This window comes from Gossypium raimondii, chromosome 10 (genome assembly GCF_025698545.1).
Source record: "Gossypium raimondii isolate GPD5lz chromosome 10, ASM2569854v1, whole genome shotgun sequence".
Taxonomy (NCBI): domain Eukaryota; kingdom Viridiplantae; phylum Streptophyta; class Magnoliopsida; order Malvales; family Malvaceae; genus Gossypium; species Gossypium raimondii.
In genome coordinates this window covers 50,664,070-50,681,884 of record NC_068574.1, presented here as the reverse complement: position 1 = coordinate 50,681,884, position 17,815 = coordinate 50,664,070, and the positions used below count along the sequence as shown (strand labels likewise).

The 17,815-nt window shown below is 32.0% G+C and overlaps 2 protein-coding genes, 1 long non-coding RNA gene and 1 other non-coding gene across 4 annotated transcripts; 1 reads left to right on the top strand and 3 right to left on the bottom strand.

The window, feature by feature from the left end:
- Positions 1–2,710: 2,710 nt before the first annotated feature.
- Positions 2,711–4,928, bottom strand: LOC105775007 (glutathione S-transferase PARB; the record flags this gene model as incomplete). The annotated part of the gene is made up of 5 exons (XR_008190235.1): positions 4,539–4,928; positions 4,357–4,450; positions 3,479–4,229; positions 3,213–3,261; positions 2,711–3,155 (listed from the first exon to the last, which is right to left on the bottom strand). It is a non-coding gene; the product is annotated as a glutathione S-transferase PARB (transcript).
- A 615-nt stretch (positions 4,929–5,543) lies between these two features.
- On the top strand, positions 5,544–8,164 carry LOC105774897 (uncharacterized). The gene is made up of 3 exons (XR_001127590.2): positions 5,544–6,607; positions 7,544–7,607; positions 7,801–8,164. It is a non-coding gene; the product is annotated as an uncharacterized LOC105774897 (long non-coding RNA).
- Positions 8,165–10,334: 2,170 nt separating this feature from the next.
- LOC105777862 (peroxidase P7) lies at positions 10,335–11,931 on the bottom strand. Its single transcript, XM_012601354.2, has 4 exons — positions 11,508–11,931; positions 11,246–11,437; positions 11,012–11,177; positions 10,335–10,932 (listed from the first exon to the last, which is right to left on the bottom strand). The coding sequence occupies exons 1-4, from the start codon at positions 11,745–11,747 to the stop codon at positions 10,544–10,546; spliced, it is 987 nt and encodes a 328-aa protein (XP_012456808.1). The 5' UTR covers positions 11,748–11,931; the 3' UTR covers positions 10,335–10,543.
- Positions 11,932–12,072: 141 nt separating this feature from the next.
- LOC105777863 (peroxidase P7) lies at positions 12,073–13,823 on the bottom strand. Its single transcript, XM_012601356.2, has 4 exons — positions 13,453–13,823; positions 13,171–13,362; positions 12,859–13,024; positions 12,073–12,619 (listed from the first exon to the last, which is right to left on the bottom strand). Exons 1-4 carry the CDS (start codon positions 13,678–13,680, stop codon positions 12,234–12,236), a joined length of 972 nt encoding a protein of 323 aa, XP_012456810.1. The 5' UTR covers positions 13,681–13,823; the 3' UTR covers positions 12,073–12,233.
- Between the last annotated feature and the right edge of the window lie 3,992 nt (positions 13,824–17,815).

Below are 17,815 nucleotides of genomic sequence, written 5' to 3'. Positions count from 1 at the left end.
AAAGCCTCAACTATTAGGTCGAATCGGTTCAAAATCTGTCGGATTTGAGTTTTTTTGCAATCCCACAACTAACCCATGTGGGATATTAAAATAAGAAAAAAAATTACCCCCTTTCAAGTCATTTGCAAAATAACTCTAAAAAGTTGGGATAAAAAAATTAAGATCCAAAAGAAAATACAAGAATTAAAAATGTTATATATTCGGGTAGTAATGCAATGGATAATTCCAGATAGGTTCCAAATCGATTGGTTCGATCCACTGTGAAGCTTAAATTTAGAAAAAGAAATTGTTGCAAGTGGCTTGAAAGAGGGTACTATTTTTCTTATTTTCATATCTTACATGGTTTAGAAAAGCTAAAAATGATTTTTTAAAAAAAGGCTAAATGTTGAGGACCAAATTTATTGAATTTTTTAGAATTAAAACTAAAATGACAAATTTTGTAAACATTGAGGGCTAAATATGTTAAATTTGTTATATTTAGGATCAAATTGATATAATGTGTAAATATTAGGGGATATTTTGTTACTAGACCAATAAAAAACTCACATAAGCTCGAAATGTCTAAAATATTTAATTTCAAAAGTTTAGTGATTAAATAAATAAAAATTTCAGCATTTTCCACATCATTATTTAATATAAAAATTTAATGGAGGGGCTAATTTACACGTTTTGAACTATATAAAAGCTACATTTCCAATTTTTCCAATAAATAGGCTGAAATGTAATCTACCCCTAAGTACAGGGGCTTCCTTGGTATTTTTACCCATAAAAATGTAAAGTTAAAAGAAAAAAAATCCTAAAAAGATACAAATTAGAAAAGTAAAAGCTGCCATGTGTGCGTATAAGTAGGGGTGTTCATAGTTTGGTTAAAACAGAATTAACCGATCGAATTGATCTAATTCAGATATTTGGTCGATGATCGAATTTAGTTCGGTTGGAGGTCGGTTAATAATTTTTTGGAATTTCAGTTATCGAATAATTCAGTTCAAAATCGGGTAATTAACCGAATTAACCAATTAATCGAAATAAATAATATATATTATATATAATTATTAACTTTTTGGTTGGTTGTTAACTTTCAAGATTTATGTAGTGTTTTAATGTCTTATTTGTTATTTTCACTTCTATTTAAAGATTTTGAACTATTAAAAGAAAAATAGCAATGTATTTTTTATATGTTTTATATTTATTTAAATCAAAAGAAAAAAAAATTCGGTTAATTCAATTAACTGAAATATTTCGATTCAATTAATGTATTTGAAAAAAATTCGGTTCGATTAATGGTTAAAAATTTTATATTTCAAATAAATAATAATTTAGTTCATATATTAACCAAACTAATCCTTTTAACAACCTACGTGTATGTATAACTTATAAATGGGTGAAAGCAAAAATGCCAAAAATCATGGTAAATGCATAAAAGCAAGGGAGTAAAAAAGATAATGTGAAAAAGCCGATGGATAAAGCATTATTCATTGATACATAACTAAATAGGATTCTCCAAAAATTATGCTTTTCGTGGAAAAAGAAAAAAGAATCATAGATGATTGTCTTTTATTGCCCAACAGGGAATGGTAGGTAAAATTATGATGTAGGAATATATTAAGAGATAATTTATATTTTATTTTTACTTAAAAAATAAATAAATTAATTTTTATATATTAAATTAAAGAGTTAATTTTTATTAAAAAATTCATTAATTTGTATATATAAAGATAAATTTTTAACAAAATAATTAATTTAATTATTAATCTAATATGTTGCTTTTGAATGATCAACTTGTCAACTTATGCAGCCTGCAAAATCTGAGCAGCTTGGAAATCAACAAGAACGGGAAATATGGAGATGCTGAAAGGGGAATTGACAACAATGTTTACTTCCAAAAAGGGAAGATCGGGGACTGGATGAACTATCTCACCCCTGAGATGGGAGAGAAACTGGACAACATCATGGAAGAAAAGCTAAGTGGGTCAGGGTTCACATTTCGTGAACCCAATTAAACCACTAAAACCTGCTGCACTTTCTAGTTTTTTATTTTGCACTATTTAGGGTTTGAATAAATCTGAGCTTGCTGCTTGAATATTAATGGCTGCAAATTTCGAGCATTGCTTTTCTCCACCTGTTGAAATTGCAGGGTTGCAATTCAACGTGTTGTTTGAAGTTGCAAGGCTAGGGTTTTCAAGTTGTTTGTCATTTTAGACATGTTGTTGATATATTGCAAGTGTCGTATGTTTTCTGTATGAATTGATGATTAAATTAATCCATCTTCAACTTTTTATATTCTACGTCAACACAGAATATAAAAGGTTAAAGTACTGTAATTAAATTGCCCCCAAAACTATATCCCTTTTACCAATTTGGTACTTAAACTTTTGCTCTCATTTTTTCCCTTCAGCCTCTGCAATTGCTACCAAATCATGGGTTTCTCAAAGTAATTGTAACCTATCTTTAGGACGGCCAAGCTAATTACAGATTATTGAGCATAACTAATGTTGGTAAAGGATACTTTTTAGGGTTAAGTTTTTAACCAAATCGATATAATACGTAAAAGTTGAATACTAAAATTATTATTATACTAATTTTTAATTATCATGTCACTAAAAAAACCCAATAATCTTGATTAGTTAGGTGACCAAATTAAAAAATTTTGATTATTCATACATCTTTTTCCTTATTAAATGTCATCAAAAGAAAATAAAATCTTAAGTTTCATGAGTTCCACAACTTTAACCGATGCAGGTCTTGATGAAATATCATTCCACCAAGCATTCACACAAGGCCGACTAGTTACAATTGACGATTTAGAGCTTCTCATGAAATAAACAAGGTCAGGTATATGGTGCAAATCGGCCATGCTATAGAAATCTCCTCCGAGATATTTATATTCCGACAACCTTTCCTCGTAGACATCGAGAACTTTGGCTAGGTTATGCAATTCGATCTCGATGATCTTCTCGTCAGGGGCGATCCCGTATATTGGATTGACGATCATTTGGCGAATGAGTGCTTGGTTGGAGGATTGAATTGGTGAGACTCCACTTCCATCTATGTATCCACAAGGGTGGAGTCCGTTAAACTACTTGAACCCAAAAGATCGATGGTGATTCTAGTTTCGTTATATTTGCGTGCCAAGTATTTGCATATTGCCCTTGATTCTGGTTTTCAATGGAATTCATACAAATTATCAACAAGAAAACAATTTTTTATCTTACCAAAGATCTTGACATCTCCATCTTCTAATGCCGCTATCTGGCCAAAGGGCTATCATTAAAAAAAAAAACATTTGGATTATGTTGCTTAATATGAAAAAGGAAATCACAATTTTATAAACAAATTAATTATTTATAAATATGAAGGTGATTTCATAAAATATCATGTTTATGTTTGGGCCGAATTTAAACAACTAGTATATAAGAGATGAAGCTGAACCCAACCTAAACCAACCTGACCCATCAACCCCAATGGTTAATAGCCTTACATTTAGAGATAAATAAGGTGGTTTTTGTGGGCAGAATTTTCGACATCGACCGGGACAAGCTCGTATTGGAGGCCTTTCTCGCATAGGCAAAGCAAGACGCGTGCAGTGCATGTAGAGAGGGGAATTCCATGAACTTTGATCACCATGGATATTTTCTGTAAGCTATTCTTTATTTCACCAAGAAATGAAGATGAGGATTGAGAAGAAAATGTTGGTTTGTTTTTTCTTTTATAGTTAAAGATTGATATCACTGCTTTTTCGGTTTCTATCGATTCATTCATTCCCTTCTGTTTATTTCTTTTCAATTGCTGCCTGCATTTCTTGTTGGTTTGTTAGTAGAAATGGCATCTTTGGGAACAAATGATACAGCTGCTTCAATGCTTACATAAATTATTCACACTCCAATCCAAGTCCTGGAATTAACCTGGTACGTTATATTTCGATACGCTATATTCCTTTCATTCAACTTGGTGATATTATGAAAAGAAACTAGAAAGTAGAATGATAAAAGGCCAATCAAAGGTCACATTCATAAAAAAGAAGAAGAAAGGATACATCATTAATTTCGATTTTTTCATCATCATCAAACCACTAATAATCAAGATTTCAATGTTACATAATACAGCTATTATGAGCTATGAATCTGGTCTAGGCATTGGTGACCTTCTCTTGGTTACTGGTACTTTTTTCATAGTAATGGTAAGCTGCTGCACCAGACAGCACCGCCAGTGTTAAGGCTTGTGAGTGCATCCTAAATCAAATCAAACACATTTTCATCATCATCATCACCATCACCAGTATCTGACATAAAAATACTGATAGAAGTATGCATGTTAAGCTGAGTTTAATTAGGTTTCAGAAAGAAAAATGGTATAAACCTTGCATGAATAAGCCTCAGACTTGGCTTAAGAGTGCTTTTTCCACGGCTGTTATAAGCCAACGATGCCCCAATTGCAGATGCCCAAACTGCACCTGCAAGACCCAATATTGCACCATATCAACAAAAAAATGAACAGCCAGAAAAAATAATGAAACAAAAGGAATTAAATCTTAAACTGACCAATGCTAGTGAGCTTGTGTTCTGAAACCCAAGACTGAAATGCCTCCATGTTTTTCTGGTTACTATCTGTTTTTGCTAGTTATATGTGAAGCTGAGATTGAAAGGGAAGAGGGCAAGTAATTTATACACGAAGTGAGATGATGTTGAAACGTGTGCTTTTGTTGGGAATGCGGTGCATGTGGCCCCTGGATTTGAGGTTTTCACTGTCTCTTGGAACATTGGATAAGGTTAAACCAGAGGCTTTCTCACCTGTTGGCTGGTTTTTGTTCCTGTCTTTACTTTTTTGACATGTGCGTAGATCCTGTGGGCCATTAGCATTTGGACCTGAACTAAAAAACTAGGAGCTAAGATATTTCTCACTTTGAGCAGGTGGTGGTGTGCAGCAGTGGGAATTACTATTTTCTTTGATTAGCTCACCAAACACCAAGTTGTTTATGGTCCTCCTCAACTAATAAATTCATTTTGATTTTAACACAAATATCTTGGATGTGTTTCTTTTTGTTCAATTTTGTGCCTGAATATGATATATGTAAAAGTTTGACGACACGATCTTTTGAGATTGTGATATATCATCGCTTGAAAAAAAAATATTTTCTTAAAATTTTTAGATGATAATATGGTACGATCTTAGAGTGCCACGTCCTCACATCTTGATGGAATTTAAGTAAAAAGACCAAAATGAACCTAATTATTAAGTTCAGTAACAAAGTAAATCTAAAAGGAAATACAAGTATCAAAGTAGACCTAATTACTAAGTTCAGGGACTAAAAGTTATATTAACCCTCAGCTTTATTATAGATGTGGGCTAAGAACACTGAGAGAAACCAACAAATATTACAAAACTGAAGCACATTGGGCTTCATCCATGGCGACAGAATAGTTTAGAATTTAGCTTTGCTTTGGCATTTGACAAATATACGGTAACCAAATTGGCCCAAAAGCATTGGATATTGAAAATGTCGGCGGTTAAGTCTTAGGAATCCAATAACTTGTTGGATTGGAGCAGCGTCCAGAGCTTGCAACGGTTCCTCAATAATTCCATCGTTTCCAGAATCCCTCCATTTTCATGGCTATATTAACTGAATTTTCCCGCCAACTCAAAACCAGCTGCATCAATGCACTCTACAAAACAAAACCCACGCTCAGATTTCTCTGGAAAGAAGAGAAAGATGAAAGAAACTGAATCATCATTAACAAAACGAAGAAGTAAAACCAGCAAAAGGAACCCTCTCAAAAAAACCCATTAGTTATCTTACTTCTAACTCCAACTTCACTGCCACTGAATCCATCATCATCAACAAAAATGACAAGAACAAGGACAGGAAAAAGTCAGAGTAACAAAAGGCAAACGCTAGCTCCACGCCGTCTACATCACTAAAAAACGCCTTTTTTTTATGTAATTTTGATTGGTTCTCGGTTTTTTCTTCCTGTGTTTTATATTTGTATGTTTTAAGTGAGTTTTGATTTTCGAGTCTAGGTGGTCTAGGGTTTTTAGTTCTTGAATTTGGGTTTTTGTTCTATGAGAGAATGTTATTTTTGTTGTTTTAATACTAATTTATTGATTAACGTCTTGTTACAATTAAGCTTTTAGGGTTTTAAGTAACATTTTTATGTTGAATTTTATTTTTAATGAATTAATTAACATTTTTCCTGCATTAGAGTTTAATGGGTTTTGATTTTATGCTTAGTTAAGCTAATAGAATTGCATCTACAATAAGTCTATGAATTTTAATTGATGTTGATTTTATTAATTTAGTTTTTAGTAGTTTTTTTATTGTTTCATTTTCTTCATTTTCAATGCAAGCTACATTATTTGTTTGAATATAGTTATTTAGATTCTAGACAGTAATTGTGTGAGTTTATTAGTGTTTTTGATCTATGGAACTACTTATATTTTAGAAGCAGTAGTTGGAATATACTCTGTGGTCTGAAAATTATGTGATGTTGGTTATCTATGTTTTTCTCAGCCACTTTTTCTCTCTAGTTTTCTGGGTTTTGCATGTAAACTGTACTTTGTGGTTTCGATATAGGAGTTGTTGATCGCGTGAAACAACAAGGCCGGATTCAAGGTGGGTTTCTTTGAACACTCTGCATTTCTTGTTGGTTTGATGCTTTGTAGTCTTTGATTACTCTAGAAGGAAAGGATACTTAAAAATTGTTACCAAACTTAAAAGCATAGTTGGATGATTATCAATATTATGGTATGTTAGTCCTTGAGGCAATCAAATGGTATTTCAATGTTGTAAGTAGATATTTACAACTAAATAGAAGATGGACGTGATTTTCAGCATTCACTCTCAACTTGATAGGTTGTTAGGTGTTTAGACCACAATTATATGACGAGGACTCCAAAACTTTGATCAATGAAATGTTCCAAATGTTTAGTCTTTTGGTACCTTGTGCTTGACCATATGTTTGGATATTAGAAAATAGAAAGAAAAAAAAAGGGCATGAAACAATTGCTAACTTGGTTAACAAATGCTTATTTTTTTTTTTATCAGTTTTCATTCATATAACTTCTGTTTCATATAATAATTGAGTCTCGGGGGAGATGGTAGGTGATGAGAATGATAGACTGTTGGTCCCTTTTAAAATGGTTTTGTTTTAGATGCCCTGGTTTTCCTCATATTTGTTTTGTATAAATTTTCATTCATATATCTTCTGTTTCCTAACGTAATCGAGTCTCAAAGGAGATGGTAGGTGATGAGATTGAAAGACTGTTGTTCCCTTTTAAATCAGTTTTGCTTTAGATGCCCAAGTTTTCCTCTTGTCTATATTTCTAAGCCAAGTTCCTCTGAGGACTCAAAAAATGACTTTTGGAACATGAAAGTTTGAGATATTTGAATTATTGTATCTTGTGATAGCATTTTATATTTAGGTATTGAAAATATGATCTTATTTATTTAGATATTTAATCTTCTTTACTCTTTGTATCTTGTTCTCTTCTTTACTATCCCTTACTTGCCTTATTTACTAAAAGTCTTTTCGCCTTGTCTTTAATGTAGGAAAAAGATGGATGGAGATGGTGATATTGATATCTCCAAATCATGGCTAATGCTATTTTGAAAGGTTAGCTTAAAAACTTCCCCAGTTTCTTAATTTGTATTGAATGGATAATTATGCTATTCATCTTTGGGAGTTTTTGGCCTTTCATTAAAACAATTTATTTAGAAGTTCTCTATCAACCTTATATATAAAACTTATGTTGTCTGACTCTTCATCTTTTGTTATGTATTTGTGTTTGACGCATATCTGGATACAGGTATAACAATATGACTCCAAGGATTCTCCAAATTACATAAGACCAAACCTTGGAAAAATTGAACATACCGTGTCTGACATACCTTTATTTAACACTCACATCCAAGTTTGAGTAAATGATGCATGTATGTACAGTGTTTCTTCCTGTCATGATTGCTTCCCTTGGTGTCAACGCGATAATTTTTGGATACGAATAATGGCAGGTGACAGTAAGATTGTTCTTTTCCTTTCCACATTCCAACATTTTACTCGACTAGGGGTGAAAAGAATTTGTAGTTTTTCTTCATGGAATCAATTTAACGCTGTGTCAATGGACAATTTGTAGTTTCACTTCATGGAATCAATTTAACTCCAAAATGGTTACATTCTGCCTGTTATTGAATCATTAACATGCCATGAATGCTTGTTTATAGGCTGTGCTATGGCATTTAGATCAGTTTGCTTTTTTCACACAGATATGGAGTGGAATTCAAGTGTTAAACATAAAAATCGGATGGAGCATGTTTCAGGAAGCAAAACAATGATATCATGCCTTTTTTTTTTTTATCTACAATTTGCTTTTTTTTTTTGCTTTAGTTACGTCATTAGTATTAGTTATTACACATTGATGTTGATGATTGCTTTTGCATTAAGTCATATCTTGCGTTGGTCTCTTTGAAGCTTTGTTTCTTCCATAATGATATGAATCCTTTAAGATAATTTGGATAAATATGTTTTAAGCTGAGCTTAGTGGTTTGGTTATGTCACCACGATTGCAACACTGAGAGAAGGCTAAGCCGCTGAGGTATATGCTTCCAAGCACGACTTACCCCACGATTTCATTGACAAGTTGAGCAATGATACTCTGATTCGACTGCGAGTGTTGGAAATGAGTATGTATGCAACGTGGGCATGTTCAATTTTTTTCAAGCTTTTCAGGTATTTGGAGAGTCCTTGGAGACTCGTATTGGATCCATACCCTTGTTGGATACTGGTGTTGATGCATTGGAACATGTAGAAAATTCAAGAGTCGGAACAACATAAGGATATGGTCACTGACAATTTTTGGTGTAATATAATGCTTGAAAGTCTTCCCCATCGTAGGTCGAGTAGCGAATGTGCATCCAATTATAATCAACCACCATGATAGTTTAGACTACACTTCTACTCCTTTAGAGTAGCTTTTAATGTGTTTGATTGACAGATTTTCCATGTTTAGCAAATCTGTAGTTCATAAAAAAGCATACTCTGCCGACACTGGCATTAAAGCATGGGCTTGATTCCCTTTTTCAATTGTGAATTATTGGTATCAAGCTGGCAGGAAACTTTTGTCTTGTCCCTGTATTGTCCAAGTTTTTTGCTGTTGTACTACCAATAATGCAGGTTAGGCCTATGTTAATCGGATTTGATTGTTGTTGGGCATGGGTGTTCAATCTTTTCTTGGATTTTTATAAGAGCATGTGTGAAAGTATCATGGAAGCTCCTGTAGCAAGAGTTAGATTACATTTTGCTCCTTGTACTTAAAACAATAAACAAATTAGTCTTTGTATATTTGTTAAAAATTTTATCTATTTCTACTCTTAAAAATTAGTTTTTATACGTCAACATGGTGTACAAGTGACATGTCATGTGTCATTGTCCGGTTATTCCATCAAGTACACTGATTTTTAAACTGTAAATAGGTGAAATTTTTAAAAGGAATGATTAATTTATCTAATTTTTTAATAGAAGAGGCAAAGCACAATATTAGGAGCATCTCTTTTGCATAAAGAAAGTATACTTTAGGAAAAGGAAAATTGGAAGCAACAAAGGGCAAAGCAACATTTTGATTGTGCCAGTCGGCCATTACATTTATTTAAAATTTAATATTAATTATAAGTATATGTAGCTTTGTGGTTTGCTTGGAATTGAGGGGTGGAGCCTACAGAAAGAAGCATTTTACCCTATACTGAGGCTAAGTAGGCTCTGGGTTATTCCTTTCTGTCTATTATAATAAAAGTAGTAAAGGATTGTTACTGGAGCTCATTTGAAGCAAAACATTACTTTATTTTATTATATTTCTGCTTTCTTCATCAGTTTCCAAAGTAAACTTATTTTGCTCATCTAATCTTCCTATCAGTTGGATCCTGTAAAAGTTAATCGTGCTTTTTTTTTTTGATAGAGAAATTCTAACATTCAGTTCGCTCAATTGTTTCAAAGATGGGTTAACCTGAGATTTTGGGTTGATTTTTAATTGGGGATGTAAAGGTGAAGTTATAAGAAGTTTGAAACTTAAAAATTTGGTGTAAGTTCTAATTCTAAAATTTGAAGTTGGTCGGACATAAAAACTGAGCCGTTTGAATTGCTTTGATTTGGTTCAATTAAATTTCATTTGTTTGATAAAATATAAGTTCGATTTTCACATTTAACTTCGAACTTAGTTACTTCTATTTGATTTTCAGGTCAAGATTAAATTGAGTTTTTCTAATACTTCTAAAATAAACCTCAGCTAGTTTCGTCAACTATTTAAGTCAATTATTGAGATATCCAAATTTGACTTGCTCAATAACTCGAATTAAAAACTCTAATTATTATTTTTATTTGAAATCAAATATCTTACAAGTATAAGTGCTCCTTTATTGCATAATCATTGTATTAAAAACGGAGAGAAAAAAAAAGGATAGTACAAATTTAAATTATATGAACATCTCAATCACTCACTCACTTCAAACAACAGACAGATAACTTTTTTTTAATAAAATTTCTTGCAAGTATGGAAACATGTTTCAATTTGCTTTCCGACAGTTGATTCTGATTTCCCCAGCATTTCCTGTGAGAGGTTTAATGTTTCCCATCTTGATCATAGACTTGGCAAATTCCTTGAACAATAATGAAGTATCGGCTGCATACATTTTAACCAAACCATCAGTTAAAGAACTTCCATTGAAGATCTCTTGATCTGAATGAAGCAAACCCTTCTTCTCCAACAAATTCTTGTGGTATAAGTTATCAAAACAAGTTGGTGTTTGACGGTCGAGAGGGGCGAGCACACTATCGTTGCCGCTTCTCGGGCAAATCCGTCGCAACGAGTTGGCAAAGGAGGGGTCTATATTGGAGTCGTTGTAAATGTGTGACCGAAATGATGTGCAGCGGGCGAGGCCAATGGTGTGTGCACCTGCGAATCCGAAAATGAAACATGATGTGTCTAACTGTCTATGCTAAAATGAGTTATCCGAAAATGACATTTGGATTACCAGAAAGTGCTACAAGGTTTTTTATTGAGAGGCCCTGAGCTGAGAAGCTTGAAATAAGAGCGCTTAGATTAGAGGTTGGTGGTGGAATAGAGGCATTTGCGGCACTTCTGCTAGCGCTTGTCGAATCCCTTCTTCCCAACCTTACCTTCCATGACGGACCCCCTAACTGCATACACCACGAAAATAATCAATTCATAACATTATTGACTGCAATAAGGTACCAAGTGTACTTACCCGAACAACCGAATCACGAGCAGCAATGGCGAGAATATCAGCGCAGGATACAACTCCAGGACACGCTTTCTCCAGCCGAGCTTTGATGTTGTCGACGACGTTGAACCCTCTCGCCGAGTTATTGTTAGGAACCGCGGTTTTCTCACCTATAAACGTCGAGTTATCGTCCAAAAGTACCGACCCATCACAACCCTGTTCATCATGAAGGCTCAGTGTCGGATTGTCAAACACAGGTATTTCAAGAAAAATGAAGAGTACTCACGTTAACGAAGCAGTCGTGGAAATGTAATCTCAGCAACGAAGCTCCGATGCGAGTTTCGTTCTTTATAGCAGCGGCAACTTCGGCCTTCACAATAGACAAAGCTTGCGGGCAAGTGGATGAATAGTAATTAGGAGAGAGTTGGGCATTGGTTTGACATGAAGAAACAGCAACAATCAAAATAATTAGTAACAGTGAACGAAAGAAAGCCATGTTGGTTAATGCAAATTTGTTGCCAATCATATTGGAAATGAAATGAGGCCCTTTTTATAGTGTGTAAATGCGTAAAGATTTGGGTTAATTATCACAGAAGGATATGGAAAAACTTGGAAGGATTAAATAAGGTAACGTAGGTTGCCAAGTTCCTTCTATTGATTGACGTACTTTAGTTTGTTGTGACGTTATTTTTCTTAATTTTCAAGATCTTCTATTGAAAGCTTAAGGTTCCTTTAGCCTCCGATGCTGCCTTTGAGTAAGTTTTATTTTACACTGATAAACAATAATAAACTTAAAGACCCGTCTCATTTATCACTATTGCAGATATAACCAATGTTATAAACAACTCGAATTGAAGGCATCTTTAAGCAAATCATGAAAGTAAAAGTAAGTTTTCACTGTTTCTGATAAGTTTACCAGATGTTCTACAGCAGCTATTGTTGAAGTTCTGAAAGAGACAGATAATTGTAACGAAAATAGTGGCTATAATCCTTTTAAAAACACCATGTTTTTTCAGTTGACTTTTCTGCAATTGATCCTAATTTGCCCAGAATTTCCTGTGAGAGGCTTGATGTTGCTCATCTTGATCATAGATTTGGTGAACTGTTTGAAAAACTTGGAAGAATCTGCGGCATACTTTTTAACCAGAGAGTCGGATGATTTGCCGTTAAAGAGCTCTTGATCAGACCGGAGGAGACCCTTCTTTTTCAACAAGTTTCGAAAGTAGAAATTATCGAAAGAAATCGGTGTCCGTAAGTCAAGGCGTCGATGAATGTTATCTTTTCCGGTTCTGGGGCATTTGTGTTGCAGGGACTTGGCAAATGAGGGATCAATGTTGGAGTCATTGTAGATGTGTGCTCGAAATGTTGTGCACCTTGCCAGGCCAATAGTGTGTGCACCTACATACCATTCCAAAATGAAACCAGTAGTTAATCAAAACAACAGTATACGCCTTCTGGTGCTTTCTCTATTTTACTTGGACTCTTCATCATTCTTAAAGTACTCATATCAAACACCTTTATTGACACATTTTTAGATATGGGAACACATGAAAAAGCTTATAAAAATTGGATAAACCCAAATCAGAGTAACATAACTCGAAACAATGTAGAATTTGCCTAGTTAAGAGTCTAATTACCTGAAAGTGCCACCAAATCTTTCAATGAGAGTCCTTGAGCATGGAAATTTGATTTGAGAGCACTTAAGGTGAAACTGGGTGCAGGAATGAACTTGTTTGCATCAGCCCTGCTAGCAGTGATAGAATCCCTCCTCCCCAATTTAACTTTCCATGACGGACCCCCTAGCTGCAAATGATAAAAAGGCCATTAGTTGCGGTGGTCCGACATTTTCACAGTCACATTGCGGTCAATTACAATAAACATCAACGTTAAAGAAAATAAAATAGCGACCATAACATCTCGTTGCAGCTGCTACTTAAATGCAGACTTACTACGACAGTCGAGTCACGAGCAGCAATGGCAAGAATATCGGCACAGGAAACTACTCCAGGGCAAGTTTTCTCCACTTCAGCTTTAATGTCGTCGACAAGTTCGAATCCCCTAGCCGAGTTATTGTTAGCAAGTGCAGTTTTCTCACCAATAAAAGTCGAGTCATCGTCCAACAATATCGAACCGTCACACCCCTGCAGGTATTTTCATAAACCAAACAGCCAGAAGATTGAAGCTAAAACATAAAAAAAAAAAAAAAATAAAGTTTATGAAACAATGCTCACATTAACAAAGCAGTCATGGAAATGCAACCGCAGCAAAGAAGCCCCCATCCTTGGTTTCTTCTTTAAAGTGGATTCGGTTTTAGCTTTGACAATGGACAAAACTTGGGGACAAGTCGATTTGTAGTAATTTTGAGAGAGTTTGCTTCCATGGCTGCCTTCAACAAATGCACCAAAGACAAGAATGATAAGAAGAAGTAACAAGGACCAAGCTCTAGCCATGGAATGCATTCTTGTGAAGTCTCAAAGAAAAAAAATGGTTATTTTTGGATACTAAAAACTACACAAAGTGGAAGCTTTTAAGCCTAATCTAGCTCAATTTCTTCATATACTTGGTGACAGAAAAGGGGAGAAAAGTTATACGTAGTTTCATATACTAATCATTTCAATTAGAGCTAATTCTTAAAAGTAATGGCAATTTGTTTATAACTTTATATCTCCACAAATTTTATGTTTACATTATGCAAACCATCTTTTCAATCCTACAAAATCCAATTCTAGTTACCATACCACTACAACACTTTCAATAACTTGTTTATTATTATTATTATTATTATTATTATTATTATTATTATATATTACAAGGTTTCACTTATGAAATAAATCCAATTTTTGGATATATTAATCCAAAGTTATTGGTTTGTTGAGTAAACATTTAAAATTAAAATTTTAATCTTTAATATTTTAATTGTGTTTTATAATTATTTTAATTTTTATTTAATATAAAAATTCACCAAAAGATGTTGAATAAGATAAGTAGGTATGTAGCTACTTATTATTTTATTAAAAATTAAATATTCAAATTAGTATAAGTATCTTTTATCTAAAACAATCTAAAATAATATAAAATATTATATTAATAATATTAAATTTTAAAATAAATAATATTTTAAAATTGATATTTAATTTTTCAAACAACAAAATTATATTCAATACTTATATTGACTAGTTTACCAAACAATTTTTTTAATATAAATTCAACACCGATCAAATTTAGTAGTAAAAATTCAGTCCTTCAATTTTCAGTGTTTAAAATTTCAATTTATCAAACATATCAACGAAGTAAAAAATCTAGAAAATCAAAATATGATTCATGTTATATTGTTGAATTCGGTTTGGCACATAATGACAAACTTAATCTTTGATATTTACATTTTTCAATTGTTTTTATGTTTTAGTTAAATTTGGTTATAAAAGAGCCAAATATTAAAAAAAAAACAAAATGCAATTAAAATATTAATTTTTAATCATATTGGCATGGCAACTTATGTGGTAACCTATACATACTTCATGCTGATATGATATTATTTATCTTATGTCTCACATCAAGAAATAATTTTAAAATTATAAAATGTTCAAAAAATCTAAAAGTTCAAATTACAAAAGTTTAGAAATAAAAAATAACATGAAGTATACGTGGTAAAGCCATTTGGGCTACCTTGTTTAAAAAATTAACATTTTAGTTAATATATTCGTTAAAAAACAATAATTTAACTCTTTTAAGAAAGATGATAATCAAATTTAACTTTTAAAAAAATTAAAATTAAAATTAACTAAACAAAAAGATATAAATTGATCTCATTCAAGTTTTGTTGAATTTGGCTTGGGTAATTGGGCATATTTCGTTTGAAGGTTAAAATTGCCATATTTAGAATTGAATGGAAGTAAAATATATATAAATTTTAATTAGTTATTAATTGTTATGGTATAAAATAGATATTTTTAAATTTAAGGAACAAAATTAGAATACTAGATAAAATGACCAGGATCATGCTTTGCTTTTGGTTATTTATTTTATATTAAATTATAGAGTAAAATTTTGAAAGTTAAAATAATTTTTAAATTTTTATACGTTTTGTATATTAAATATTTAGTCTCCCTACTTTTATATTTAAGAAATTGGTTTCTTTACTTTTTAAATTTAAAATTTAGATTCAGTTATTACAACTGTTAAAAATTGTTTGAGTTAAATTCACTATTGTGATATTTTTAAATTAAAAAAATTAAACTTGATAGTGATGTAAAAAAAATAACATTGAAAATACCAATAAGTGTTGGGTGCAATGATAAGACATATTGTATTTTCAAGAGGAGACACAAGTTCAAACCTTGTAAACAACATTGTTGGAAGGGGCAACCACAAACCTCGAGCATGAACCGTGAAACGGACATGAAAAATACCAACAAAAAAAAACATTGAAAATACAAATGTGGATTTTTCTTAAAATCACCCATTCAAACTTGTAATTATAAAATAGTTTTTTTTTGTTGGAATAGTATTCTTACAAAAATGATGTCAACATTGTAATTGAAATAGTTAATAAATATTACTATTTAGACAAGCTAATGACATTATAAAAGTAGCGAAATCAAATTATGTAAAAAATTAAAGTATATGAATTAAATCTAAGTTTCAGTCTATTATAAGGCCAAATCGAAATTTGATCAGTCTATTATAACTTACTTTTTGTCTCACGCTGCAATATCTAATTTTATTACTACCGCTATTTTTATACTAATCGCAGATAAACGTTTCACCCATCCAAACCCACCTTTATTGGCAAACTGTTAGATTATTATAGTACACACCTTAACCTTAACCTCACACTAAACCAAAGAAAACCATTATCATCTTTTATTAGCATCCAAAAAGTGAAAGCCTTCATGTCATTGAGCACTTCAATTCATTATTCCCTTTATCCATATTTGACAATTAAGCCAATTAGAAACAATGCTTATGTTTTTGCTTAAAAGTCATGCACTTTAGGTAACCATAAAAAAGAAATCATTGCTATGATATTCCTTCATGTACGCTGTCGAGTACAAGGCAAAAGCCTTTCACATCACTCTTTAAATAATTGCATCTATGTTGTTAATTGTGGAAATTTGAAGTCATGGCATGGGGCCTATTTTTAAACATATTTTAATAACCTAATTAATTAATTAGATTACTGAAGTTTTTTTCCTTCTTTTGGATAATTTAAATATGTATCATGATTTGTGAGCTAAAATTTTAAAATTTTTAAAATGTGAAAATTATGTTTTTTTTAAAATTGTAAATTAAAATTATAATATATTAGGATAAATAATACTATTGGTCACTTAATTATGTATAAATTTTTATTTTAGTTACTTAATTTTAAAAATTACAATGGGTAATCAAACTATTTGAAATTTTATTTTTGGTCACCTAGTCGCTAAATGACTAATAAAATGATGACATGATCATTTTTTAATTGGTATAATAATAAATTTAGCCATTAATATTTACAGATTATGCCAATGTAGTCTTAATTCTAAAAAAATTAGCCCTCATCGTTTACTCATTGTGTCAAGTTGATCTTGAAAAACTAAAAAAAAATATACATAAAACTATTGAATAATTTTTTTAAAAAAATTGGAAAAGGATTTAATAAATTAAAAACACATAAAATTATAAAAATATTCAAAAATAAAAATAAATAAAAAATTACATAAAATTTTAAAAATTAATATGCTCATTGCAAGCCCTAATGGACAGGCCATAAAAGTTTTCTAGCTCACTATCCTTTTTGGTGAACACAAAATTTGCTTTCCCTTTTTTCTCTTTATCTTCTTTTTCTTTTTCTTTAACAGTGATTATCTATTTTTCTTAGCAACATTTTTTTAAAAATATTTTCCTAGAATTTGAACTTAGAAACTTCAAATAATAATAGGAAAAAAAAGAAAAAAAAAGTTTTGAATTACCATGGCAAGTTGGGGAAGAAGATTAAGTCATATAAGGCATTTTCAAAGGTGGATTTTGAGGGCAAAGTTAGTGAATTCATATCAATGGAGGTTCTTGATAGAGATATCCGTTCAAACTTGTAGTTTTTTTTCTTTGGCTTTAATCCCACGTTTATGGCCATGCATTAATATAGCTTCCTTTTTCTTAATTGAGTGTTTCAAATCTTCGATAATTGGAAAACAAGTTTGTTGGTACTAAGTACTAACAAGGAGGAGAAGGAGGAAAAGATTAGGTATGATTTGCTTGTATAGGACGAAGAGCTAGCAGTAGGGAAGAAGGAAGGAGGAAGGTGGATGTGACTTAATGAAAAAGAAGCTCTTTGCTCTCTTATGCACTTAGGCTAATATGAAGGTTTATCCATTATCTCAAAGTGCCACATGGCGAGTTGTATGGTTGTACGGATAAGTTAGTGGGAAGAGGTTAGGTGCCAAATGAGTACTGCTGTTGTAGGTTGGTTGGTGTTATGATAGGTGTTGTGTGCTTTTGCCTGTGTCATAGGTTGCCTAGTTTTGACACCATCGTCTTTAAAGCACCATGTAACGCCCTGATTTATTAAATCCCGTTTTTACGAATTTTGTCATAAGTAAGTATCTGCTTTAG